Below are 26,623 nucleotides of genomic sequence, written 5' to 3' on the forward strand. Positions count from 1 at the left end.
TTGCTCTCTCCAACAAAACAATCATCGCTCTCCCCAGTCCCCATCTCTGCTATCCAGGAAACAATTTTAACCATCACTGTTTTGTTTGTTGTTCTTTTTTGTTTTGTGGGTTTTTTGGTTTTTTAAGTCTAGAAGAAGCAGTACTCGCAGTGGGAGCAGATTCCACTTCTTCCCTTGAGGACAGAAAGAAAGGAGGCAAGGTGCAGGGCTTTTCATTGAGCAGTTCAACAGGCACTTGGTCCATCAGCCTCAGCTACATCATGGCCTGGCAGGTCTGAAAGCACTGGGCTGTTCCAGCTCTTTGGAAGAGGGTCAGACATGGCAGCTGAAGAGCTCTTAGTTCAACTGGAACATCTCCTGGCCAGAGAGGTCAGCACTGGCAGCAAGTGTCTGTTACTCACACCCCAATGACCCCCATCAAAGGGTCCACGCACCTCCCAGGCAGCCACTCCTGCAGCCCACTGCCCCACCACAGACCAAAGTCTTCACCACTGGTTAGCAGCAGAAGACTGCAGGAGGAGAATTAGACCCAGGAGGTCTAACAGGAGATGCCAGTATCCTAAACAGGTCCCTAGAGCTTCACCAAGCATGGGAAAGTGCCAGAGGGCACATATGTGCCTCCAGGGTTGGGAGTTACAAGGAATTACAAATCCTTGCTGTGCCACTGAGTGCTCACCAGTTCCTGCAATCCTGACAGCACTGTCCCAGCATCAAGGGCTAGATAAGATGAGTACAGTTCGCACATCTCTTGAGCAATACTCTTGTGGCATTTCTCCAAGAGACAATAGACAGGAAGTAGTTTTGCATGCAGTAGTTTTATTTTAAGCAGTTATGGTCAGGTACAAGCAGCCTCTAGGAAGGTAATTCTTTACATTTTATACTAGCCAAGAGTTTAAGACCAACAGCAGTAACTGTGTTGAACACAGGTAGTGCCTGGATACACTAGTGGACATACCATAGACAGCTTGCTCAGGAAGTGGGAGCATTGCAGAGCTGCAGCTCTGTTGTCCTGGCCCACAGCTCAGCCACCATTCCTGAAGGCAGCTGTAAACATTTAAAAGTCACCCTGCTACTTTCACCACCTTCCTTCGAAAACCCTGAGGATTTGCTCATCAATACCCAGTAGCCATGGTGGCAGCTCCGTCCTCAAGTGGAGAGTGAAGCTACAGAAAGCAAAGACCAAGCCCTCACCAGTCATGCCAGGCAAACCTGTACTCGTGACCTTATCCTTTACATGAGGATGGTGGAAGCTTGATGATCCTCTGCTCCTGCTGTTTCTGCATCTCTCTCCTGCAAGGGTTCCTCCTCCTGTGATGTTTTCACCTCCTCCTCCCTGGGGGAGAAGGGTCCCACCAGCCAGGACAGCTGAGTGTTGTTTCTCAGGTAGTCCAGCAGCTCCCCCATGTACTCCTGGATCATGGACAGCTTCCTCTGGCTTTGGGTCAAGACACTGCTGGACAAGTCCTGAAAGGAGTTCACTGCTGAGAAAGAAGCATGGAGCTCCCTTATGGCACCAAGAGATTGTTTCACCTTATTCTGAAGGCTCAAGGGGAGGCCTTGAATTGCAGACACTATCTTGCAGCAGGTGATTTGCAGCTGCTTTGTGATACTGCAGGCCATGAGCAGGGCCAGAGACTCCATCTCCTGGGAGGAGGCAGGAAGAACAAGATCAGGGGAGTGAGTTACTTAAAGAAAAAAAATCATATATATATTATATATATAATCAGGAGATTGCCCAGAGCCCTTATCTTCCCTCCCCAGGAGGTACCTCTGGCTCTGCAGAGCTTTCATCTCCACTCTCTTTGGAACACTTCCTACTCCACTCCAGCCACATCTGGTGCAGTTTCTCCTGCCCCGCCTGAAGCTTTTGATTAAATCCTTCGTTAAACACTTCAATCTGTGTCAGGGGAAGATCAGACCATCAGGCAAACAGGTCTGCTGGTGACCAGCACAGCTCTTTATCATAGCAATGAAGCTGAGACCAAGCCAGCAGTTTGGTCCCCTCCTTCCAGGGGATGGAGCTCTACCTACCAGTCCAATGATGCAGTGAAGCTGTGCGAGGGCCTCCTGCATGCCCTGCCACACCCGCTTCATTTTCTCTGTTGAGTGCAGGTAGGCGAGCTGGCGGAGTTCGTCAGAGAGAGACCCCAGCCGCACAAAGTACCTCCTCTGCTCCTGCTGCTGCTCCACAGACATTATGTCCGCACCCTCTTCAGATGCTGCCAGTTTGGCTGAGGAAAAAGATGTTATCTGCAAGCATCTGACCAGAGATGCTTACCACACGGAGTAAAAATGTGTCACGAGATCTTGGATTAGGAGCCAAGCAACCTCCAACACAGCACTTCCCTTTAGCCCCATTCCAGAGTAGCGAGGTGAGGAATGGGACTGACCATCCCCAGTGGAGTGGCTCCCATTACAAATAGAACCATAGAACAGTTTGGGTTGGAGGGACCTTCCCAGCTCCCCCAGTGCCCCCCCTGCCATGACAGGGACATCTTCACCAGCTCAGGGTGCTCAGAGCCCCATCCAGCCTGGCCTGGGATGCCACCACCTCTCTGCCCAACCTGGGCCAGGCTCTCACCACCCTCAGCATAAACAATTCCTTCCTCATGTCCAGTCTGAATCTCCCTCCTTTAGTTTAAAACCATCACCCCTTGTCCTGTCACAACAGACCTTGCTAAAAAGTCTGTCCCCCATATTTCTTATCGGCTCCTTTCAAGTACAGAAAGGCCTCAGTAAGGTCTCCCCAGACATATGCTGTTTCCTTACCTAGTTCTTCATTCCCAATGGGGAGAGAGCTGTCTTCTGTGCTCTCCAGCACAGCTTCTGCTCCACTTACAGCTGTCTGGCTCATTCTGGAGTCCATAGCCATCCCCATGCTGCTGGTCACTGCAGCTCTGGCAGCCTCCACACCACTCTGAAGAGTCTCCTTGGTTACATCCATCACCTCTGTCACTTTGCTGCTCACAGCATCCTTCACATCAGCCACTCCGGATGACACCAGCTCTTTTGTGTCCAAGATAACCTGTGAAAGAGGGAACTCATGTCAGATAAGGGACTGGGTCATGTACTACACCACAATTCCAAACCACACCAAGAGGACAATTAACATAATGTCTGCTAAGTATTTCCTCCTGTAGGAGCTTGCACTATATACCTAGGAGTAGTTTGCTCCTCATACAACACCTTACTTCACTCCCCAGGTTAGAAACACTGCAAAACCAGGACCCTCTGCCAGTCAGGAACTGCATGGCCTTTGAGTCTTACCTGTTCCACTGGCTTCTGAAGAAGTGGGAGCTTTTCCCCTAGTTTATCCAGACCCTTGGAGGCATAATCACTTGCTGCAGCAACTGGAAGGAAAAAAGTACTGTCAAAACTTGTTTTTCTGCAATGCCATCTCAAGTTCTACATTCCTGAGCAAGCCACTCTGCAGGGAACCCAGGTGAAGGTCTCCATTCAGCCCATCAGGTCAGGTGTGTTATAAGCTGATTTTGTAGAGCATCTTGTCTTGGTCTCCTTGTAGATCTGTTCACTTTGACAGCAGCCAAATTCCACTTGTACACACACCTTCGTGGGACCCCCTTCTACAGTTTCTTGAGCTTTTGACCAAATAGGTGCACAAGCCCTTATCTCTGCCCAAGCCTCCACATCCTAAGGACCTGGGATCACATAGCAACTGATAGGAGGGGGATGCCCACTCTGGGCTTAGAGTGAGCTCAGGCCTCTCACACAGGCTGCTTTGTCAGACACTTGTTATTAAGAATAACCCCTCTGTCTCCAGGAGTTTAGAGCTTCTTCTCAGATGCCACAATCATCTTATTTAAGGGCCGTGGCAAACAAGACCTTTAGATGTAACAGTCCTCCAAGATAAAGCTTTTTCCTGTCACTTGTAAGAATCCACCTATAATAATCTGCCACCCAATACTTTGGACCTTGCAAAATCAGTTTTTGGGAACTCCATATCAGAGTGAGGTCCTAGTCCTCCATCACACTACTCAGACTAGGGCTCCCCTTTCTAGCCTTACTTGTAAGCCAGGAATTGTCATTTCAGTATGGTGATAGAGGTGCATTTCCACATCCTAGGACTCCTTTCAGGGCTGGAAAGAACCAGAGAATCCCTCAGAGGCCGGTGCAGAGCTGCCCGTGCTCGGGGGGTTACCATGGGGCTCCAGCGAGGTCAGAACCGGCTGCACGCAGCCGGCCGTGGCTGCCGTCACGCTCCTCACTCCTCTCTCCGCCGCATCGCACACGGATCTGATGTAGGGGTGGCTGTCCTTAGTGGAGGCATAAACCGTGCAGACCACGTCACAGGCAGAGCTGACCAAGGTCAGGTTGGCCACCTGATCTACTGCATCCTAGAAGGCAGGATAAAAAAGCCATGAAGCTTTCACATATGACCCTGAGCTTCCTATGCTGTTTTGCCCCAAAACTTCCTCTTCTGTGTGGCTGTTGAAGTCACCTAGTCTGGTCGATGAAGCAAGGCTTGCCTTGCTTGACGCTTACTTTAAATCCACAACTCAGTTGTGAAACAAGCTGTGGAGCACTGACACTCACAGTTGGTCTATTCTAGAAAGGTCTTCCTCAATGTTACCCAAGGGCCAGCTGAGTCTGTGGGTAACCTCAGCACTTCTGTGCTCACGTCCAGCTCTAATTCATTTGGTATGGCTATTTAACAAGCCAATACTCCAGGAAAAGCTTCAGACAGGACAAAGTTGCCTCTAAACTGACAGACTTGACTTTGCAAGATGCATGCTGCTGGGAGTAAAGCAGGCGCAGCAGGTTTCCTGGGAGCCCTTCCATAGAAGCATCACCTGCAGAAAACCAGGATCTTGACTACAGAGTTAGAAAAACACCTTTCCTAGCCAAGAACCAGCCTATTTTCTTGTCCCAGGAGGTTACTCACAGAGTCTTCAGTCTACTCTTCTGTCCGTGCTGCCACCCACATTTCCAGAGAAGCTGCAGGGCACAGAGGCAACACAGTCTCCATTTGTGGGGCTCAGCTCCACAGCTGGGTGACATCCTCACACTCACACCCAGCCCCTCAGTACATCTGACATGAGGCACCCACCTGCTGCTCCTCCTCGGATCCCTTGGCAGCTTCCTCGTTGTCAGGCAGAGCAGAGGCCATTGCAGCTGAAATGCAATTAGCACCACGGGTTTAGGAAGAGAACGAGATGAAACAACCATTGAGCCTCCAGAGGGGTTCCCCTTCCCAGGGGACACTTCCTTCCAGCCTCATTAAATGGATATGTTCCTTCACTACTCATTAAGGGAAGATCTCCCAAACATGCCTCTCCCCATTACAGAAGGAACAGAACTGTGTTGCTTACAAAGCCACCTCATATTTAGGTTTCATATGGTTTATGATAATCAGAGGAACGATGAGAAACAAGTCTTTTCTCACTCAGCAGAGCCCTTTCCAGAGAGATCATAGTGCTTATTCTCAATATACTTAAAAGAGATAGTGGGTACCTCCTTCCTCCCCACCAAAGCTTCAAGGAAGTCTTGCATTGGGAGGTAGTAACTGCAGAACTGGAAAAAATAAACCAAACCATCTGAAGAGGCTGCTCTACCCTGTTAGCACAGCCCAAGCAGAACCAGCTTCTCACTCAAAAGCTGTACCCAGCCCTTCAGGCAGGACCACAAACAACCTCATGTCAGCTAAGACTAACTCCATTCCACAATTACACCAGGTAAGAAACATCTAACCATGAACCAGGAGTTCATGGAACGATCATACCTCTAACACCCAAAAATCTCAGAACAGTACCTTTTTGCCCTGTTGGCAGCAAACAGATGAGCAGCAAAGAAAGAAACAGACACCACACCATGCTCCATTAGCCTTGTTCTGCCCTTTTATACTGGTTGGATAAGTGGTGTAAGGAGGGACCCTCAGTGACTGACAGCTCTGGGAAGCAACAGAAAGGAGCCAGTCTCTGTCTTGGCCAATTAGAGTGGAATGGGGTGGAGACAGGCCCTGCTGTGGCTCGTTAATTACTCTAATCAGGCAGATACACCTTGTCCTGTGTAGAGGAGCTCAGCGCTCAGTGCTCCTGCACAATGAGAGTGGCATTGCTGGCATAGACCACAAACCCTCTGTGATCTTTGCCACACACCATCTAGAAATGGCAATTAGTTCTGGAGCTCTTTTGGATGGGAAACAATAGCCAGAAAAGCAAAGCAAGTATAGGAAAACAAATCCAGAGGAGGACTTCACACCTGGTGTGAAATTCCTATTGCTTTTATCTACTAGTGCTTAATGTTTAATGACAGAAGTAGCTGCTCAGCTGCTTACTATGAATGATGTGGTGGTCACACCATGTCATGCTGTCTTGGCGAGGAGCTGGTAGCTGTTGGAATAGAGGTGACCAGAGGTGGGATGGTCGCACATCTCACCATGTTTGCAATGCATGAGTCAAAAGTGTTGTAAGTAAGGTATGAGGCCCTGGAACACTGGACAGACAAGTGTCACATTGCCTTCACCCCCTAGAGCCATGGTAGGGAGGTCCCCAGAAGCGAGGCCAGAAATGGTAAATCACAAGAGTCTGGAAGTCCTGTATGACTGGTTGGTTTAACTATTTGCTAAGCAAGTCCCCCTCTTTTGCTGCAGATCCCAAGTGTCTTTGTTCCTAGATAACATTCTGGATGAGGTTTTGGGTTATTTAAGGGGCATTTCATTTCTAAGTTTGTCTGAGGTGTCATAATTCTTTGCAGATCAGGTTCCCTGTGTCTCTGCACTCAAATCCTACAGATTTCTGTTCCTGTGCTCCCGAGCTCGAGCTGCTGTGCGGTCGGAAGCTGAGCAGTTAGTGGTCCCTCTCAGCTCCCTTCAGCTGCCAGCAAAGAACCAGTTACCAGGGACAGATGCATGAGCCTGACTCAGCACCTGAACTCCTGTGGAAAACCCTTCCAAAACATACTGACTTCCAAGGAGCTGCTCCTGTCCTCTCCTGCACCCTTTCTGTACCCACTGTTTGTCACGGCTCTTTTAGAAAGCAGGCTGTTTTGCTAAGGCCCCTTGGCAGAGAAAAAGCTCCTGCAGAGGTAGAAAACAGCAAGTAATTCCATGTGATAGGTCTGCTGCTGTTAGTCACCAAGAGGCATGTCCTAGTGCTTTGTGTCACGGGGGAAGAACAGAGACTCTCCACCCGAAAATTGCTGTTCAGATCCTTTGTAGTGTTGACGGAGCCTTTCTGTCTCCAGAAGATGTAAGGAGTGTGATAGCTGCCAGCCTGCTGCGGAGCTGAGCTTGCTGTACAGCTGGGTTTCAATAGCTGGGTAGTTATGGTGATAACTACCCCGTTGCCTTGGCAGAAGCTGCACAGCACCTGTGTTTGTAAGGAAGGTGAAGACAAACTGTCAAAAACTATGGGAGGCACTGGGAACATCAAACAGGACAGTTTCTGATGTCCGCGTTTTTCTCCTTCACTAAGGATCAGTAAAGCCCTTGCCATGGAATCGCCCAAGCCACATTTATTTTAGTTTAGCAGGTATCCTTTTTCCCCCTCTTTTAACATGGGTGAAGGGCTATGAACTGTCCTGATCTGGGGCAGGGAGGTAACACAGCAACATTAATACAACAGAAATCCCAAACTAGAGAGCTTCTTCCCATCTGCTTTACCTTGAACCTGGTATGTCAGAAGTGCTGGTGAATCCCTGTAATTGCCATTTCAAAGAGACTAATGGGAGGATAGAGAGCTGAGCCTTGCTTGGGCAGGCTGCATGTCCAAGAACCCCAGCTTCTTCACGCTGTCCCTGCGTGGGCAGGGATGGAGGGTCACGTCTGTCCGTGGGTTGGCAGCCACGCGCTCAGCACCGCGGGTGGGGGCGCATCTGTGCATCTGCAGCTAAAACCTTCTTGGGGATGCATGTTTGTGTGTGTGCGTGGCTGGGGAGGGGTTTTCCTTCCTATTCACTGCTGACACCCCGCCTATTGCGAAGGAAAGACACTGCCCAGGGTGGGGACAGGGAGAACACGGGTGCTGTTGTGCTGTGAAAGGCACAAGTTGAGTGTAAATCCTGTACAAAATTTACAGGAGAGAATTGATCCAACAGGTCCTGACAGTCTGCTCCAGTTGGTACTAGAGAACTCAGTGAACCAGGCAGCTCGGTCAGTGTAAGAGGACCACAGCTAACAGTTTATTCTGTCTTTGTATGACATGGCAGGCGTTTGCACCGGTTGCAAATGAATCGCTGTTTCTGTGCTCATTATTGCGCCATTTGCAGACCACAGAGCTATTGTGGAAGAAAAGGGCTCCAGCCATGGCAGAGGACAGCCTGCGGATGCTGTATCCATGACAACAGCTCCTTCCACTTTCAAACATTCGACACCAATTAGCGGTAGACTTCCCAGTGCTAACGATGGGAACAGGGAGGCCGGAGTGCTGGGCTGGACGTGGGGACTGTGGGACTCCGTCCTCAGCTCTGCCAGCTGCCTGCGGGGTGACTTCCTCTGCTGTTGTTGGGCTCTGTGTCTCAGCTTCTCCATCTTTAAAATGACAATCATTATTTTGACCTCTTTCCACAACACGCTTTGTGATCTGCTGATGAAAAGTGCCAGACGAGAGCTAGGGATTGCTGATAATACACTCCACACTTACCATGAGAAAGGAGCTCCTGCTCAAGTCAAACCACCATCCCCTTAACCAGAGAACCAGGCTTTTTCTGTGCAGATTTGGCCAGCACTGGTTTCCAGGTCCTTGGATTTCCTTCCACCCAGGAGGATGAGGGACGTTCAGTCTCTGATGTGGCCATGTGTTTATGTAGGAGTTCAACCTGAGCTTGCAGAGCTGTCAGGAGGACAAGCTGGGCTCTGCTGCCCATGGAACCTTGTTCTTTCTCCTGAGACCTGGGCAAACTGCATACAGTGGCTGTATGAAATAGGTGCCTGTCCCCTGAGAAGGTGCCACCAGCTGCCTTCCACCAGCATCCCTCTTAGCTGGACCAGGACTTCCAGGCAGGCTGGACCACTGGGCAACTCCTGGCTGAGCCAGGTCATAGCAGGTTACCCATAGGAGAGCATCCAAAAGCTCTCCAGCAGCATCCTTAGCTCAGAGACTGATGCCTGGCTTACTGTGCTTGTTTTCAGCGTGGAAAATGGATCTGGAGTTCTTGCACAATACATGTGCACAGAGGAGGTTGTTGCTCTTCAACAAAGTAAAATAGGAGGCCTGGATGCCCCTCTGTTCTACAGCACAGTTGCTTAGATTGTACTGGCCCCTTTCAATCATCACTATATCATGGAATCAACAGGTACCCTAGGCCTAATATTTGAAGAGGGTGCCCACTAAACTGCCAGAAACATCCTTCAGAAATACAATTTGAAGTCCCTTCCATAAAAAGAAGCTGGAGCTTGAAATATTCATATGTACGGAGCACAGAAGATTAGGCTCTAGCAGCACATTTTGAACATCAGTGCTTTAGGCAACCTCCTTAGCAGCTTGTTAGATGTTTTATAAGTGTCCTTCCCAGCTCTGGAAGAAATAATACTGCTAATGATTGTGTCAGATACAAAATAATTACACAGCCTTTTTTGTCTGCAAGCTTTCCAGTTTGAATAAATCACATGCCCTTCTACACAGCTGAAGGAATCCACAGTACAGACAGCTTGGCTGGGAAAAATAGAATAGAAAGGACACCAGGGCCATCTTTTTCTGCATTAATTCCGGCCGATACGTTGTTTGCCTTAGCGGGTCAGGCACTCGCTGAGCTGCGACACCTCCTCATTGGCACGGCAGAGCACTCTCTGGGATCCCAGGAGGAGGTGTTAGTGTTTAGCACAGAGAAGCACAATAAGGGGATGGGCACATATCTGCGTGTTTCACTGGTCTGCAAAGTGCTTGGTGTCCCTGAGAGCAGCGGTGAACACGCAGGGTCCCCCAGGGCCGGGGTGGTGAGATGGTCACCCGGCAGGGGATGCCATGGCGTGACGGGGGTCCCTGCACCCCGAGAAGCCACTTGCACGTCTGAGGTTTGGGGGAGTGAACTGTGGGAACTGCTGAGCTCCCTGCAAGTCCTCCGGTGCTCAGGACGATTGTTCTTGTGAACATACCCGCACCTGAATGATCGCATCGATCCGTCAGGAAGAGCTTTCCTGCTATTGACATCCTTGGGGACAGCAGGGGAGAAAGGACACAAGTACCTTTGTTCCTTCTACCCAACAACACACCTGCGAGAGGTTTACTTCCTTGATTTTAAAGATGGAATATTGTATAGAGGAAATGCCAAACTCATGTTACACCTCTCCTTTGAAATGGTTAGTTTCTTTCTAGCAAAATAGTTGCAACCCAGGTGTCCTGGTTTCAGATTGGAGAGAGTTATTTTCTTCCTAGTGCCTGTGTATAGTGCTGTGCTTCGAATTGAGAATGAGAATAATGTTGATAATGTACCAGTGTTTTAGTTGTTGGTAAGCAGTCAAGGGTTTTTCAGCTTCTCATGCCATACACAAGAAGCTGGGAGGGGGCACAGCCAGGACAGCTGAACCAGACTGCCCAAAGGGATATTCCATACCATATGACATCCTGTTCAGTATATATTTTGGGGAAAGCTGGCCAGAGGAACCACTGCTCAGGGACAAGCTGAGCATCCATCACTGGGTCGTGAGTAATTGTATTGTCCATTGCTCATTTTGTATATTATTATTAGTGTTGTTTTCCTTTGCTGGCCTGCTCTTACGCTTCTCCTCCCTCACAGGTGCTCCCTCCTGTTCAATCCAGCCTGTTGTATATGCTATTTCGGGCTGGGGTGATTAGAGCTGCTCTATGTTGGTGGTTGAGAGGGGACTTACTCAAGCCTCCATAAGGAGAAGCACAAGCACGTGTGTCCCTTGACCACACAGGGTCCCCGAGCTGTGGAGCTGATGAGGCAGGGAGGTTTACATCTGATGACGAACTGCAGATCCTGGCTGAGCTTTATCTGGATTTGAACGCTCTCCATCCGATCCTCTGGTGGCTGTTAGAGTTTGAGCTCACACAGTGATCTTTCCCTCCATTAGGATACTTAACACTACATTTTTCATATGCACTTGCCTATTTTTTCACATTTTGTAAGAATTTAATCACCTTTGAAACCTCTTGCTGCTCTGTAAGACCTGGTTGAAATTTAGCCAGTGGATTCAGAAACTACAGTGTAGGGACAATTAAAAAACCCTAAGGAGATTGTTACACGGTAATGTGAAATAATGTATTATCCATTTGAGTCTAATTTATCCATAACACTTACAATTTTTCCCTATATGTTAACTGAGGTAATTTTGAAAAAGTTATTCCAATCCCGTATGTCCTGTCTTTTTCCTTTGAACAGCCTGAAGTACCTGGCACCACCTGATAGATGTTCCCCTCAAATCTGCCCGGGACCCCACACTGGGAAGAGCCGCAGCCTCAGCTCACAACCTTTTCAGAATATCTACAGAATAAAATATGCAATTCAAATGAGAAGCAAAAGGTCAGAAACCAAAAAGCATGCAATTAAATACATTTAAATTTGTGTGTGTGAATATTTAATTTCGTAGTTGTTAAAGTTGTACCTGGGCTTTGCCATAGAATTAAGTGGGCAACTCCAGTGTAGTGATCTTCTTCAGGACATCTTAATCTTCCACCTGGGTTATTTTCCTACAGGCGTGGGAACAGCAGCTGGAAAGCTGCTTGGCAGAGAAGAATCTGGGAGTGTTGGTTGACAGCAGCTGAACATGAGCCAGTGTGTGCCCAGGTGGCCAAAAAGGCCACCAGCTTCCTGGCTGGTACCAGCACTGGTGTGGCCAGCAGGCCCAGGGCAGTGACCGTCCCTGTGCTGGGACCTGGGGAGGCCAAACTGCGAATTCTGGGGTCAGTTTTGGGCCTCTCATCATAAGAAGGACATTGAAATACTAGAGAGAGTGCAGAGAGGAAATGGAGCTGGTGAGGGGCTGGAGGACAAGTGTGATGGAGCGGCTGAGGGACCTGGGGGGTTCAGCTGGAGAACAGGAGCTGAGGGGAGACCTTCAGATCTCTGAACTGCCTGAAAGGAGCTTGGAGCCAGGGGGGTCGGGCTCTGCTCCCCAGGAACAAGCGCCAGGAGCAGAGGAAACGGCCTCAAGTTGCACCAGGGGAGGTTGAGGTTGGATCTGGGGAACAATTTCTTCCCCAAAGGGCTCTGGGGCATTGGAACAGGCTGCCCAGGGCAGTGCTGGAGTCACCAGCCCTGGAGGGGTGGACAGACGGACATGAGGCAGTGCCAGGTTAATGGTTGGATTCAACGATTTTGAGGGTCTTTTCCAACTAAAATGATTCCAGGATTCTATAATGCACGTGCATAGATGGGTCTGAATGAAGGTTGTCCATGGTCAGCTGAATTCTAGTCACCAAACACAAGCCCTGATGCTTTAGACTTTCGTAGAGTATTTGCAAAGTGTTGCCACCGTTTAAGTGAAGTTAGTAGATTAATTTAATTGTGGTTCAATTTGCAGTTTAATGGCATCAAGGTTAGGATGGATTAGAGCCATTTTGTCTGGCATCCAGCTTCGATGATGGTGCCAGGTGTTATTCACTAATTTCACAAATGTTTTAGGAATACCACTGATATGCAAACAGCAGCCAATGGACTGTCCCAATTATTTTGCATTTGAATTTCAGAACTGGTGGCCTGAGGGGCAAAATAATAAAAATGCTTGGTTTTTCCAAGTAAGCACATGCTCTTACGTGGCCACATGATGCCAGGCAATCAAGATCACTTATGAATGTAGAAATATTGTGGGATAATACTGATGTAATCAAAGGTTGCTTGACTGTAACGTGGCTGCATTGATGGGGAGCCATGGCCAGGAGCTCCTCTCCGTGCTCCCATGGGATTGCTGTTCCCTGACGGACTTTTCCAGAAGTCTCTCCGTTTCAAGGCAACGTGCAGCAGCTCAGTTCGTACCTCAGGGCTTGCTGGTGCTTTATTTGCCTGCGTGCTCTCACGTAACCTTTGTTTGCAGTGCTATCTGGAGCAGCGTGATACGACTGTCCTACTTCGCCTCTTGTAAAAATAGCACAGCAATAAGGTTTGATCTCTTTCCAGCCACAGAGATAATTGTGAGCTGTTTGCTTCCGTGATCTTCCTCGCCACTTGTTGTAGCTATTTTAAAATTATCCTTTCAGAGCTTTTTTTTGGTGGGGTCACCAAGATCGGTGGTAAATTTTGATACACCTGTCAAAACACCTCTTTTCACTGACAGAACGTTTTGTATTAGACATTACAGCGCTAGTGTATTTTAATCTGTATCCCTTTCTTTTGCCATTCTTTAAAGTAGCTTGGAGGATACCATTTTCAAATCTTTTATTGTACATCCTTTTATAAGATCGTCTCTATAGCTGCTGCTCTTTTTTTTTGTGAAATCAAGTTTCTTTCTGACAGGAACAGATCTGAAATCATTTGTTATGTTCCTTGCGTTTTTTGTTTCTGAAGTCAGGCGTTGCTTTTTACGGTTTCTGGGGTTATTTTTGAGGCTTCTGTACTTATTTTCTCTCCTTTTAATATCGATTCTAATGTTTGTCAGGCAATTTTATTTCTGGTGTCTTTGTTCTCTGCTTTATGTGAGCTTTCCTATTGATGCTTTCCTACCTGTTTTCTAACTAAATTTCTTTAATTTCTAATTGATGTACTTTCTCCCACTGCTGACATGCCAAAAAAACCAGCAGAAGAAGTGTTATAGAATTTATGCTGGTTTGACAGTCTCTCATTAGAGACAGAAACAAACAGCACTCACTGAAAGGGAAAAGCAGCTCCCTATAAATCTTATAGGTTTCTTGTAATGGAAAAATAACATATCTGACAAATAAAAGTGACTTCCAAAGGAGAACAGCAGTGAGCTGTGGATTCGGTGAAGCCAGCGTGGGAACGTAAATTCATTGCTTCATGAAATGGATCTCCACCAGGAGAAAGGGAGCGACTTCCACCAGGTTCTGGCTGTTGGTGGAAGGCGATACCGGGGTCTGGGCACAGAAGGACCTTGTCGCTGCATTTCCACAAGAACTCAAAAAGAAAGCAGGGTGAAACCCCAGGTATGGTAATAGAGTCACTGAACAGTGATGTGACAAATTAACTCGCAGTTCAGAAGAACTTCCCCAGCTGCGGGGGAAGGCTGGAAGGAGCGGTGCTCAGCTGCCGCTGTTCACCTTCCTCATGCTCTGCTTCTTCCTTCCATTTTTCACAGCCCTCTTTGTTCTGGCTGTGTCTTTTCAGCCATGCTGGTTGGAGAGAGCAGTGAGGATCCATGGGGGGACTCTCATCCGCTATTTCTGCAATACTATTTGATTCATGAAATCTCTGCTTACGATGTTGGAGTCTGAGAGGCAGGGCCGTGGTGTCCAGTGCTCACACACAATCCCAAGCAAGGAGCGAGACTGATGCAAAAACCTTCCAGCCAAGGCAATGGGCACAGCAAATGCGAGAAATGGCAGAAAACCACAAGCTATTGCTAATAAAACTAGTGAGAATTACCAGTGGGCTTTGCAACATGCCAGGTGGCAAGCTGGGGACAGCATCACGGCCCATCAGCAAGCTGTGAGAGGTGCAGGGTGAGCTGACAGCAAACGTGACAGCCTGGGAAATGTCCTGGAAGGACATGAATGCGGGGCAGTTTGCATATGCTGGCTTGGAAGTAGCAAAGCAAAAGAAGCTGCCCTCATCACAGGAGACAATTTAGATTTGGATTCTTCTTTTGCACATCTGCTAATCTCATTAATTATAAGTAACAAACCGTGGTTTATTTTGTGAAGCCCGGAGGTGTGGAACAGGCACCAGCTATGCCAAACATCTCCACAATTATTTCTTACTGGATGTTCCGGTGCCAAAACTAATGGGCAGTGAAACACACCCTGAGTCCTGCTAAGTGCTCGCTTCCAAGGGTCCACGAGTTCAGGGCAGGATGGGGGCGAGGGTTCCCTGCTTCTGCAGAAGTGGGAGCACAGGGCCCCAAAACCTGGGTTGCCATGGGTTTACCTGAACTTGGAGAACTGGTATGGACCCTGAAACACCTCCATCCCGGTGCTCACAGACCCTGGCAGACACATGCAGTGTTTGGCCCCTTGGTGCTGCAGCTCCTTGTCTTTTTCTCTTTGAATGAAGTAAAAATTTGTATTAAAAATAATAAAATTTAACAACAAAAAGAAAAAAGCATACACATCTCCTCCCCAGAAGTGTTCCCAGAAACTCCCTTAGAAAGACAATCAAGACATAAACACAGATGGTATTTCTCCCTCCAGACCTGGGACTTCAAAGCTCTATCTAGACAAATGAGGAAAGCATAGGAGTAAAGCACCAGTGCTCACAAGGACATCCAGACCCTGCACTCAGATGGACACCCAATAGATTTTACCTTCAAGAAGCTGTGTAAATTTTAAGACATTTATACTTCTGGCCTCTACGCTACCAAGTGGTGAGAGACAAGCGTGTGAGAATTACCTTTGCAGAGCTGCAGACGGAGCATTTCGCAGGGAAGGTGCCCCGGAAAGGGCTCTGGCCGGCTGCTGGGTGACACATCCTGGAAATACGTGGGCTGAAGCTGAGGAGCTCCTGAGCCTGTCCCCAGCTTCTGCAGCACACAGAGGCTGGAACTATTCTACTCTTTTCTCCAAGTGAGGACTCCAGCCTACTCAGATCCGCTCTGCTCATGGTAACTCAAGGACCCTTGGATCTTCCAAGGCTTCCAGAATCACTCTCCCAGCCTGAGGTCCCTCATCTGGCTTATCCCCCCAGCCATCTCTGCAGAATTAAACATCCACGGAGCTCTAATCAGCACTGAACAGCACACAGCTCCTTGCAGACCCCTGGGGCATCATTCTGCAGAGGTGGCTGCATCCCCCCAAGCAAAACAAGCCAGTTAGCCCCAGCAGGTCCCAGATTTGTTGAGTTATTTAAGAACATCTGTGCTGAGAAATGCACCATCATAACCAGCATACTGAGAACAATTAGCATCACACTCAGCTTTTTTATTTGACTCTGACAAGTAAATGAGAGGTTTAGTGCTTTTCTCTGTGCTCTGGTTTACAGCTGAGAGAAGTGGCTTTGAGCTGCTCCACTTCATTAGTTATTTAGAGAAGAATGTAAGAAGAGAGAAAACTTCCTTAAGGTTGATAATTAAGCTGTATTTTGTGCCTAGTGCCCCTTGAGAAAAAGAGCAACAGCATATTGGCTTTTGGGAGATCCCTTTACCTGAGGGCTGAGGGGAAAAGGTGGGATGCCCATAGCTGGACAGCAAAGGGGCCACAAGGAACCACTCAACCTCTGGCTGAGGCTGCCAGAGCCCCTTTCAAAGCTACTGAAGGACAGACCCTCTACAGATGATCAATTTTCTTCTTTTGCAATGAAACAGGGACTTAAGGAAACCCACCTGGAGCGCTGAGAATGGGGCTGAATAAGCTCTGCAAAACCACAATTCACTGGAGCACAAATATCAGCTTCTCCGTGGTTGCTGGACCTCACCGCAGCATCATGGCACTTGCTCTGTCCCGGCTGCCCTGGAATTCATCAAAAGGAAATAAAGCTTCTAGTCCTCAGGAGTGCAAAAAGCTTCACCATTTCAGGTCATTTGGCACTTTATGTCCCTTTTTAACCCTTTTGTATTTTTCATTTCCCTTTCACTTATTTCTTTTTTGAGTTAGACCTGACTTTAAAGCAAAATATATCTTTGAAAGAGCGGGAGGGAAAAACCGCCTTTGAAAAGCTCCAAGGGAAAAACCTCACTTTGAAATGCTCAAAGTATTTTTTGGCATTTTTCTTTTAATTCTTTTTTTCTCATTTAAAACTTATTCACTGAACTTCGCCCTGAGCTCTTTTACACCCCCCAGAAGTAAAATTTCGGGGCAGACTGTTCTTGAGAGCACTTCACCCAGCTCTTGTTCTATAATCAACCGTGTATCAGGCTTTGCCAACGCAGGAACCACAAACGTGCCCTACGCCAGTGCTGGGAGCCCTGGGCTCTGTGCTTGCTGCTGTGAGCATCCTGCGATTAGCGCAATTAGTCCAGATTTTCAAGAAAAGGATAACAGGCGACACCCCCACGAAGAGGAGTGGAGGTATTCTGCAAACCTGGCCCTGACCACACGTGATGATGTTTTCTGAAACTCCAGCCCTGAAACGCAGTCTCTGGAGGTTCTGTTGTCCTTGTCTTTGGCTCTTTGACACTGAAGATCTCAAGGAGATAAGGGCTCGGATGCTGCCAATAGCGACACCAGCGCCATCTGGGCCCTGTCGTCATTCATTCTAGATTAAAGACTATAAAGCTTTTATGAAGTCAAAAGAAGAAGAAAAAAAAAATGTGTGATATGTCATCTGGATTTCCTACTGTTTGCTGGTAATTAAGTTTGTCACAATCTTGACAAAGCTGAGAACAGTGGAGGGAATCAGAAAGAAGAGACAGAGGGAGGAAAAATTATAATAAGGATCTCTCCAGAGCTTTTTCCTTCTGCTTCTGTTACCAAAGAAAATGATTAAAAGAAATAATTATATTTCCATGCTGTTTGCTCCTCAGTTCCACTACAGATATAAACTAAGCCTAACAACTTGTCACATTTTTTAAGCTCAGGTAATGTCATTCCAATATTTACTGGGCTGCACGCCAGTCCTGGGTTTTATATCAATTCAAATCTAGTCTCTCCTTCTTTGTAATTCCCTCTTTGTTGTTTCACCTTTGTTTACGTCGTTCTTTTTCTTGGAAAGAGAAGATAAACCCATCCTGGCTCAGCAGCAGTGTCTCAGGTGCAGGGTTGAAGGGCATCTCCATGGAAGGACCTGCCCATCTGCATCTTCCTGCAGGAAAAAGCGATCATGAGAGTTTGTTTTCATCTTTTCCTCTGCTCAGGGCAAACCAGGCTGCAGGGTAAAACCAAGACTGCTTGGGGCTGATTGCTGCTGTGGGAACTCGCCTCCCTGCTCAGCCTCCTGCTGACAGCCCAGCGCAGCACCAGGGCATTAGTTGTGCTTCGCTACAGCCACAAACCCTCCGCCAACACCCACCTGTGCCAAACCAACGATGAAGGCGTCTGCGGATCATCCTGGTCAGGAGCAGGGTTTCGTGCTCCTCCGAGACCACAGAATCGTTTAGGTGGGAAAAGACATTTAGATCATCAAATCCAACCGTTAACTTCACACTGTCAAGTCCACCTCTAAACCATGTGTCTAAAAACCTCAGCTCTGCATCTGTCCAACCCCTCCAGGGATGGTGACTCCAGCGCTGCCCTGGGCAGCCTGTTCCAATGCCCCACAGCCCTTTGGGGAAGAAATTGTTCCCCACATCCAACCTCAACCTCCCCTGGTGCAACCTGAGGCCGTTTCCTCTGCTCCTGGCGCTTGTTCCTGGGGAGCAGAGCCCGACCCCCCTGGCTCCAGGCTCCTTTCAGGCAGTTCAGAGATCAGAAGGTCTCCCCTCAGCTCCTGTTCTCCAGCTGAACCCCCCAGGTCCCTCAGCCGCTCCCATCACACTTGTGCTCCAGCCCCTCACCAGCTCCGTTCCCTCCTCTGCTCAGGTACATTGTACAAGGATGCAGCAGAGCAGGTGTTGGATGGTGACTGAGCTGCAGAGACCCAACCATGGGGCCATGGGCTTCACCCATGCAGCATCCACAACGTGCAAGAAGGGCACTGCTGCTACCAAAGGGATGGCCTGTACAATGGGATCATCTCCAGTGGAGAGGCAGTTTCAGGGATGGAAAGGCACATTTCCAGACAAAAGAACAGCCTTTGTGCTGGAAATATTCTTAAAAGGAAGACACGAATGTGGGAAGTAACTGCAAATGATTGTCAGTACCTCAAGCAGTTCTGGATCTGACCTCACCTCTGCTCTGTCAGCCCAGCTTCGGAGCTGTTGCTGGCCTCTCCATGTCCGTGGAGCCCCTAACAAGCGGGACTTCTGCCTATTTTCCTTTCATTTCCTGGGCCAAATTACAATTATTTGCTCCTTAGAGGAAAATACAGTCCCTGCCAAAATAATTGTAGCATAAAGGGCCACCACAACTGCTCTGATGTAAATCTTGTGCTGTCCCACCTCTCTCCAAATTGTTAAATCTGCAGAGGGTTCTCAGAGTGGACTCTGCAGAGGGCCATGAGAATAGATTTATTTTGGAATATTTCCATTTGTCGTTACAATTAATCACCAGAACCCAAGGAAAAGGAGTGCAGTTTATGAAAACATCAAGCAGGGAATGTGACTGCAGGAACCTGACGAATGGGACAGCAAGACAGAGAGATGGTGTAGAATAATCCGTTTTCATGCCAGCTCCAGTGAAAAGAAAAGAGAAAGACTGAGCTGCATCCTTCCCCGTGACAGCCTACAGAGCGTAATCGCGGCCCTCATCTGAAACCAGGCAGTAGTTCCTCAGAACGTTTTTCGATAGACAAGGCACCATATTTTTCAAACTTTTTCCTCAAGAGAGTCCCTCTGCCATGAAAAATAAATGCTCCTCTATAAAAGAGCTAAATCCACATTTTTCAATACCAGCCTCAACTCTGGACGTGAACTTCGGAATACACGAGGACACTGGCAAGGCAGACTCAGTTTCCCCCCTTCCGCTCCCCTCCATCACCTGGCACCAAGCAACAGGCTCCTCCGGGCTGCATCTCTGCAGGGCTGGCAGCGTTCACAGGTAAGAGAAGTGCGGAGTGCCCTGCTTTCCGACTCGGTAGCTGAGACACAGACTTCAAAATGGGACACATGGAGGCAGAATAGCTGCACCCATTAAGCTTTTATACATAACAGACTGCCACAGGGGGATATTTCCAGCCCCAGCATCTGGCTACAAAAGTGAGCTGGGTTTCACTGTCCTTGTGAAATGTCCTAAACTCCGAGTTACCTGGGAGGATGATGATGATGTAGAGGACAAGGAAGAAGAGGAGAGCCCCTTCCTGGCAGCCTTGTGATTCTCAACTTTGGCTCTGTTTAGTATCAAACACTCGCAGAGGAGCAGATGGCTGAGACAAATGAGAATTTGTTCACTTCCGCTGCAGTGGGAAGAAATGTATTTTGTGACGATCCAAACCAATTTATTTTTTGCATCTTGGCAGCTGAGCTGTAAAGACAAAACAAAACCCAGAACCACAGCCCGGCCTTGTTCTTGGTTGGGAGATAAGCTCCTAAGACCCTTGAATACATCCAGCTATGGGGGGTCTGGGTTTCATCTCTCTGAGGGCCAGGGACGGGTGTCCCAGAGCCCCATGGCTCTCGGTGAGAGGCAGGAAGAGACCAGGGAGCTTTTTTCTGAAGCCTTTCCCACCATAGCCCTTCCAGAAAGCAGGTGGTTGGTTTCTCCTGATCTACCTCCCAAAAACCTTTGGTCTCCCTTCATGTGCTCCACTCACTGAGGGCACACACAGTCAGACCCAAAACGCTTCCAAGTGGCTGTTAATTCAAGAACTATGAAAGCACACAAGCGGATTTTGCCAGGTTGGGTTTGGTTGGAAAGACAGAGTGAGTTTCAGACTTGAGAACAAAGACCTGTCCTCCTTCATCCACCAGCTGGCGACCGGCTCTTCTCACACCACCACCACCATTTCCCATGCAGAGTCACAGCCAGCGCCCCTGCCAGAGCAGAACAATCACCACAACCATGAAGCGGAGCGTTTAGTTAATTCCAGCCTTCAACCAGCTACTCATTGACCAGGAACTTCAGACTTCTTGCCCAGTAGTCAGCATAAAGAAAAGTTAATAGCCAGCTTTCACCGTGAGTTTTGTTAGTAATTCATAACAACCCCCCCCTACAGCTGGAATTCCCAAGTTGAATTACACCTGGTGAATAGCTCTTTATCACAATCCAAGACAGTGCTTTCTGAATATACTCCTACCCATGGGGGGACCCATGGGACATGCACCTCTGTGGCTGCTGTTTAAAGTGGACATACCAAAACCCTCTTCAATATTCCCCTTGGCTGGAACCAGCAGAGGGAGGGAGCCCTTTGCTCCAAAACCTGAAATTCAATTTGTGCTTAATAATTAAAACCTCAGATAACAGCTTTCATGTGTGAACTGAACCATTAAATGGCAGAGGTGGATCTCAGCGTTTTTACGCTGGTGGGAGTTTGCTCATGTGGAAATTTCCTGGTGCATCCTCCAGTGGACTCATTAATAACGTAAAACAAGGTAAGCAGAATCCGTTTTAGAGCATTGGTTAAGAATCTTTTGGGGAAAGGAAGAGAAACAATTTGCGGGATGTTTGTTTTTAATCCACTTGGCATAAACAAATTCCTCAATGTTTGAGCAGAGGGTCTTAAGTGCTGGATTGTCTCGTTTGCTGCTCTACCTGCAATGACAGCGACTGTACAACGTAGCCAAGCACTTGTCTGTTTCCTTGGCTCGGGAATCTCAACATATTTGATAAAAGGGCTTTCCCGGTGCCTGTGTAGGCCGGCAGAAGGGTTGTTCACCAGCGGCTCTTCCCATATCCCAATCACAGAGCTGCTTGTTCTATTTGAATAATACAAGAGACACAAGCAAAACCTTTCTAGCTCTTCACACACCCAAGTCTAACGTTCTTTACTGTTGAAAAAGTGTAGTAAGGCTAATGAAATCTTAATGTACACGTTAATTAACGTACATATTTTCTCAGTAAATTTCGCACAGCTCTAAATGGTCAAATAAATAATGAATGCCATGGAATAATTTATGTGAGTTCTGTTTCTTACTTTACATGTTCTAATTACTGGTACGAACACATCCCAATGAATTATTGAAAGTCACAGAACAAATAATATTAAAATGAATTTGTCACATGTAAGTACGTAGGAAGCCAAGTTCAAATAGATAGTTAATTCTACTAACATGTTGCATTGTAATACTTGTCCAATAATTAGCAGCAGGAGAGGAAACGTTCTCCTGGCCAGCTTAACAGGAGCTCCATCTCTTCTGGGTTTTGTTTGCGGCTTCCAGTGGTGAAATTCAGCAACCAGAGCTACAGAGATGAGTTTCATTATTGGACCTTCAGAGGGAACTGCGTGCGACCAGAGTCCTTCATGAATAAAACCAACACCCATCTCGGAGCTTCACAAGCAGCACTTCACACTCACAGAGCACATCGGAGCGGAGAACTTCACAGTCACTTGTAGCCTTATTAGTGAAGCTTTACAGTTTCCCTGCGGAGCTACATATTATCACCCCACTCTTACAGTAAATGAAAGGATGGGGATGTTCTGAGCCTCTAAATACAATTGTTGCACAATGTAAACTTGTTTTACAGCTATGACCAGAGGTTAGAGGCAACTGAAGGAAACAGACAGTAATTAAAGTTGCTGGCCGTTCGCACGCTCGATTGCCTGTTGCTCATACACGTGCAGGGTACTTGTGTGCATCTCGCTAAAACCGAGCTCTGCGGAGCGGGTTTCTGAAAGGCGCCGCTGTGGTCTTTTGAAAAACTGCCCTTGATACTTTGCCCCATAAGCTATTTGCAAACAACTGTGAACATTCAGCAGAAGCCTGTGCTGAAAAGCCACCACAGTGAGACGCTGAGCACGTTTCCTGAGAGGATGGATGCGGCCACTCCCCTCAGCCCAGCAGGGACACCCCAGCCAAAACTGTGCTGCTTGCCTATTAGTTATCCACTTACTCGGTGTGTGGTGGTGTGCAACTCATCATTCAACCCGGTCCCTTTCCCTCTCCCAGCAAACCCACGGTTCACGTGATGGATGAACTGCCGTACCCTGAATGCCAGATTAATCAGCAAGAAGATTCATCCTAGGTCGGGATGTTCATGGTGACGTGGCCTCCGCCACGACTCAGGCAGGAGACGTCCCATCAGAGAGGGCAGCCAGGGGACATTTCCCCATGAGGAGCACCGGTGTAACAGCCTGCGACCCCCTCTGCTCCAAGGAAAGCGTCCAGGCCAGGCACGGACCTTCCAGGTGGTCATTAGCAAGAGCACAGCTCTCGAGAGCACGGTTTTTCCTATCAGGGCCTGAATAGTGATTAAATCATTTATTAAATTAATACCACTTGTGGAAAATGATTCAATGGTTCAGACCACAAGCTTAGAAAACCTAAGTTCAAGTAATTGCTCTGCCCTTGTGTGTGCAACCCCAGCAGTAGGAGCCCAAGCAGGTCAGGAACTGCTCCCCCAGAAGAAGCTGGGGCACCCAGACCAGGCTCCAATGGGGGAACTAAATTCCTCCTCCTGCCTGTTCAGAGTGATCACGCACGATGGGTGACCCAGGAGGCAAATACCAGGTGAGTGCACCAGACTGGAAGTGACATTCCTAAACGATGTCACTTCAGATGAGTCCCTTTGCCTGTTACATAGATTTGTTTTCAAGTTTTTCCAAGGTATATCAAGCAATCTCATTTGAGAGATCTCATACCTCCTGCTTTTGATTCTTGTTACCACTTTCCTTTGTATTTCTTCACTTTTTCTTTCTCCTGTCATATCACAAATATTCATCAATTTTCTCTACAAAAACGGTATCCACTTGTTATTTCGTTAGAAGATTCTTCTGTGGAAAAATCTCAATAAACAATTCTGAGACCAGCTCTACAAAAGGAAACTACTAAATACTTGATAGAAAAATAACAAAGAGTGAACAACTCCATCCAACACACACACACAAAATATACTTAGTTTGCAAACAAAGCTGCAAAAATAACTTGCAGTTTGCAAATACGCTGAAAATAAGATTCAGTCACCATCCCACCCCATACAGAACAAAGGCAAGAATGACTACAAGGAGAAAAATCTTTCCTGTACCCAGACATGCCAAAAAGCAAAGTTATTAAGCCTGACTTGCAAGAGAGGCCAGGTCCCAGGGTAACAACCACCCTCCCCAAGTTATTTGTGGAATGCAAATATAGTCAGGGCCTGAGCCAGGGTTGCTGGCCCAGGGCATGGCACAGCCAAACACAACAGCCCCACCTGGTTCCACCCAGGACACAACCCACGGAGTGGTTCCAGCTGAGCTCATGGGCAAGATCTCAGCTCAACACGCTCCCAACAGCATCAGCCAGAACAGCCCCAGATACTGCAATTCAGGATGGCAAGGCCGAGCGTGATCCCTGCAAAGCCTGCGTCCCAGTCACTGGTCTTTGTCCTTTTATTATGGAACAGGTTCTCCATCACTGATGTCCCATTTGCCATGTATAGGTAGAGTTGGGCTGCACAGAGTTTTGCTCTTCCCTGCCCAGGTGTAAATGAGAGCAGAGGGGAAGGAGGATGCAGATCCAGCCCCTGGAGAAGGGTGAGGTAGGACTCCATAGCCCTTCACCATCTAGAAGAGAAATTCAGCTGCCTCCAGCAACATCAAGGGCTGTCTCACTAACAAGGTGCAGGGGAACTCGGGGAGAGGCGCTTCCTTCAGATCCAGACCAAAAATAACAGCAAACAAGAGCTGGCACCATGCTTGCCACACTTTCCTCCTGCACCCTGGCTAGTCAAGTGACTTACTATTCACTGAATATTTAACTAGTACATCTAATATGAACTTTGCTTTATAAATGATAAATCAAGCAGCTTTTTTTTAAAGTTATACCTTGTCGTAGTCTCTCCTCCAGCACTTTCATGGGCAGGAATAATTACTTAGTGCACAGACTGTACATATAATGAATTTTCAGGGATACCTGTTTGATCTATAGCCTTGGAAATAAAAATCCCATTAGTCTAACAAGCTCACCAATTATTTCCTGAGATCATTGAGCCCATTCCAGTGAAGAAAGTTGCATAAAATTGAAAGTGAATGGAGAACAGTGCAATATGTTGTTCTACAGGGTAAAGCATTTTAAAATAGTGTTGCACATCATGTTGGGGGGCAGAGAATTTGGGCCTGCTTTAGCCAGGTACGCACAGGTCACTACAGAGTGGGAGTTAGAATTAGGGAAGAAACACAGTTGTCCAAATTTAGATATTAGCCACCTAGATCTCTCCATCCAAGTTGGCCACTCAGAATCCTTTTGAGGGTTTCATATTGAAAAAAAAAAACTACACTTCTGCAGGACCTGTATTCTCACCTGTTGCAACTATCAAAATCCAGGGAGGTGAATAGCACTACAGAAAAACTCAACTCCCTCTCTCGGCTCCAAAGGAAGCCTGTGTAACTCACTCAAACACAGCTGTTTGGACTGGAGATGCATAAAGTTGGATGGTGCAGATCTCCCCTATATCCAATCTCACCCTGTCACCGCGAGTTTATAGGGGCTGTGGAGACAACAGACCCCAAGAGCCACCCAGCCCAGAGAGACCAACCTCAAAACTGGATCATCTTCCCTCTAGGGCGACTCCCCACTCTCTCCTCTGCCTCAGCTTCAGAGAGCTGGTAGTGCTGACCTGAACCCACCACGCACCACAGGGATTCATTACCCAAGGGCAACAACAGGCCAAGTCCAAGGGAATGATTCCCAGTTGAGGCTGCAGTTTGGAACAAGCCGATACTGGGCATGGACAGGATCTGACCTCAGCTGGACAGCCCATATCACTGCTGCTAGCATTAGTAAAGCCCTCGACAAGAAGTACTTTACTGTTAGCTTTGCTGGGGGGTTAAGTAAGGATTACACCCAAATCTTGCTCCTATATATGCTCATGGATCAATACATTCAGGAAGACCCAGCACTGCCGAGGTGGCTCCAGGGCTTTCATCAGACCTTCCTCTGCCACACGGGATGCTGAAAGGAGGAGGGAGCACCAGGCTCTGTCCACAAATAAGGAAAAAATCAAAGAACCACTAATTCTTGTTTACTCTTCCAAGCTGGGAGATGGTTTTGAGTGATTACAGAGGGCCAGGGGAGTCTGCAGCAGCAGCAAAAGAAAGTAGTCGTTAGAGAAAATGCCTTAACATAAGCACTTTCAAGCATTCCACTCTGCTCCCGAAAAGCTGGTCTTTCATAGACGTTTCAGCAGTAAAATACACAAACTTAGCAGACCCTGAACACAGAAATATTTTGTCTTACATGATGGGATCAGCAGGAAAAGCGGACCTTCACGAGCAGAAAGGATGTTGTGAACGAACCTAACACGATCACTGTCGCTCTGGTGAGTTGTGGTCTTGTGTGGGGAGTGAGGAGATGCAGGTTGAGGACCGCAGCTCCCTGCTGGCACCAGCACCACCCCAGTGCTGATCTCCCAGAGGCCAGTCCAGCCGTGAAGAGGAGCAGGGCCAGAGGGTGCAGGTCCCAGCTCCAGCTCACCCAGCCTGCTTCCTTCTGCTTTTACCCCAGCACAGCCCCTTACCCGTGCTTTGCTGCCACCAAGTATTCGTCCTTGTCTGTGCTTCTCACCTTGTGCCTCCAAGCAGCTCACTGCTGGTTTTCTTCACTTCTTTGCAGCCTTGAACTCTTTGCAAGCCTGAAAGACCATCTGCCTTCTCGCAGTCCTGACACACGGCACTCAGCAGGAACAGGTGTGATTGAAGGTTACATGTCCCCCAAGATCTGAGGGGGAACACGTTGAGCTGCTCTGGCTGAGCAGACCACGCTCAGGTTCAGCCTGTGCATGGGAAATGGGTGGGTGCAAAGCAAGGGGCTCTCTGGAGACCGATGCAGTCCCTGCTCTCATTTTCCCCGTTACCCAACCTTTCTGTTGGATTGATGCAGATGACCATGGTGCCATGTGCTGAGTCAGATAAGGTTGGTTTGATTAAACATAAACAAATAAGTGCACACAACACACAAACAAAACCACAGACACACAGCTCCACCCACATTTTT

At 47.9% G+C, this 26,623-nt stretch overlaps 1 protein-coding gene across 4 annotated transcripts; it reads right to left on the minus strand.

Annotated features, from left to right (window-relative positions):
• Positions 1 to 840: 840 nt before the first annotated feature.
• LOC136108433 (perilipin-3-like) lies at positions 841 to 26,418 on the minus strand. Of its 4 annotated transcripts, XM_071815644.1 has the most exons (11): positions 26,195 to 26,418; positions 17,646 to 17,766; positions 16,349 to 16,475; positions 14,959 to 15,072; positions 5,069 to 5,133; positions 4,160 to 4,355; positions 3,268 to 3,350; positions 2,770 to 3,025; positions 2,032 to 2,231; positions 1,769 to 1,897; positions 841 to 1,644 (listed from the first exon to the last, which is right to left on the minus strand). In XM_071815644.1, exons 5-11 carry the CDS (start codon positions 5,126 to 5,128, stop codon positions 1,231 to 1,233), a joined length of 1,338 nt encoding a protein of 445 aa, XP_071671745.1. In that variant the 5' UTR covers positions 5,129 to 5,133; positions 14,959 to 15,072; positions 16,349 to 16,475; positions 17,646 to 17,766; positions 26,195 to 26,418; the 3' UTR covers positions 841 to 1,230. The 4 variants fall into 4 exon arrangements, with proteins under 4 accessions (XP_071671745.1, XP_071671746.1, XP_071671747.1 ...); XM_071815645.1 differs by lacking the exon at positions 14,959 to 15,072; XM_071815646.1 differs by lacking the exons at positions 16,349 to 16,475; positions 17,646 to 17,766; positions 26,195 to 26,418 and adding an exon at positions 15,421 to 15,784.
• Positions 26,419 to 26,623: the final 205 nt, after the last annotated feature.

This window comes from Patagioenas fasciata, chromosome 16 (genome assembly GCF_037038585.1).
Source record: "Patagioenas fasciata isolate bPatFas1 chromosome 16, bPatFas1.hap1, whole genome shotgun sequence".
In the NCBI taxonomy this organism is placed as follows: domain Eukaryota; kingdom Metazoa; phylum Chordata; class Aves; order Columbiformes; family Columbidae; genus Patagioenas; species Patagioenas fasciata.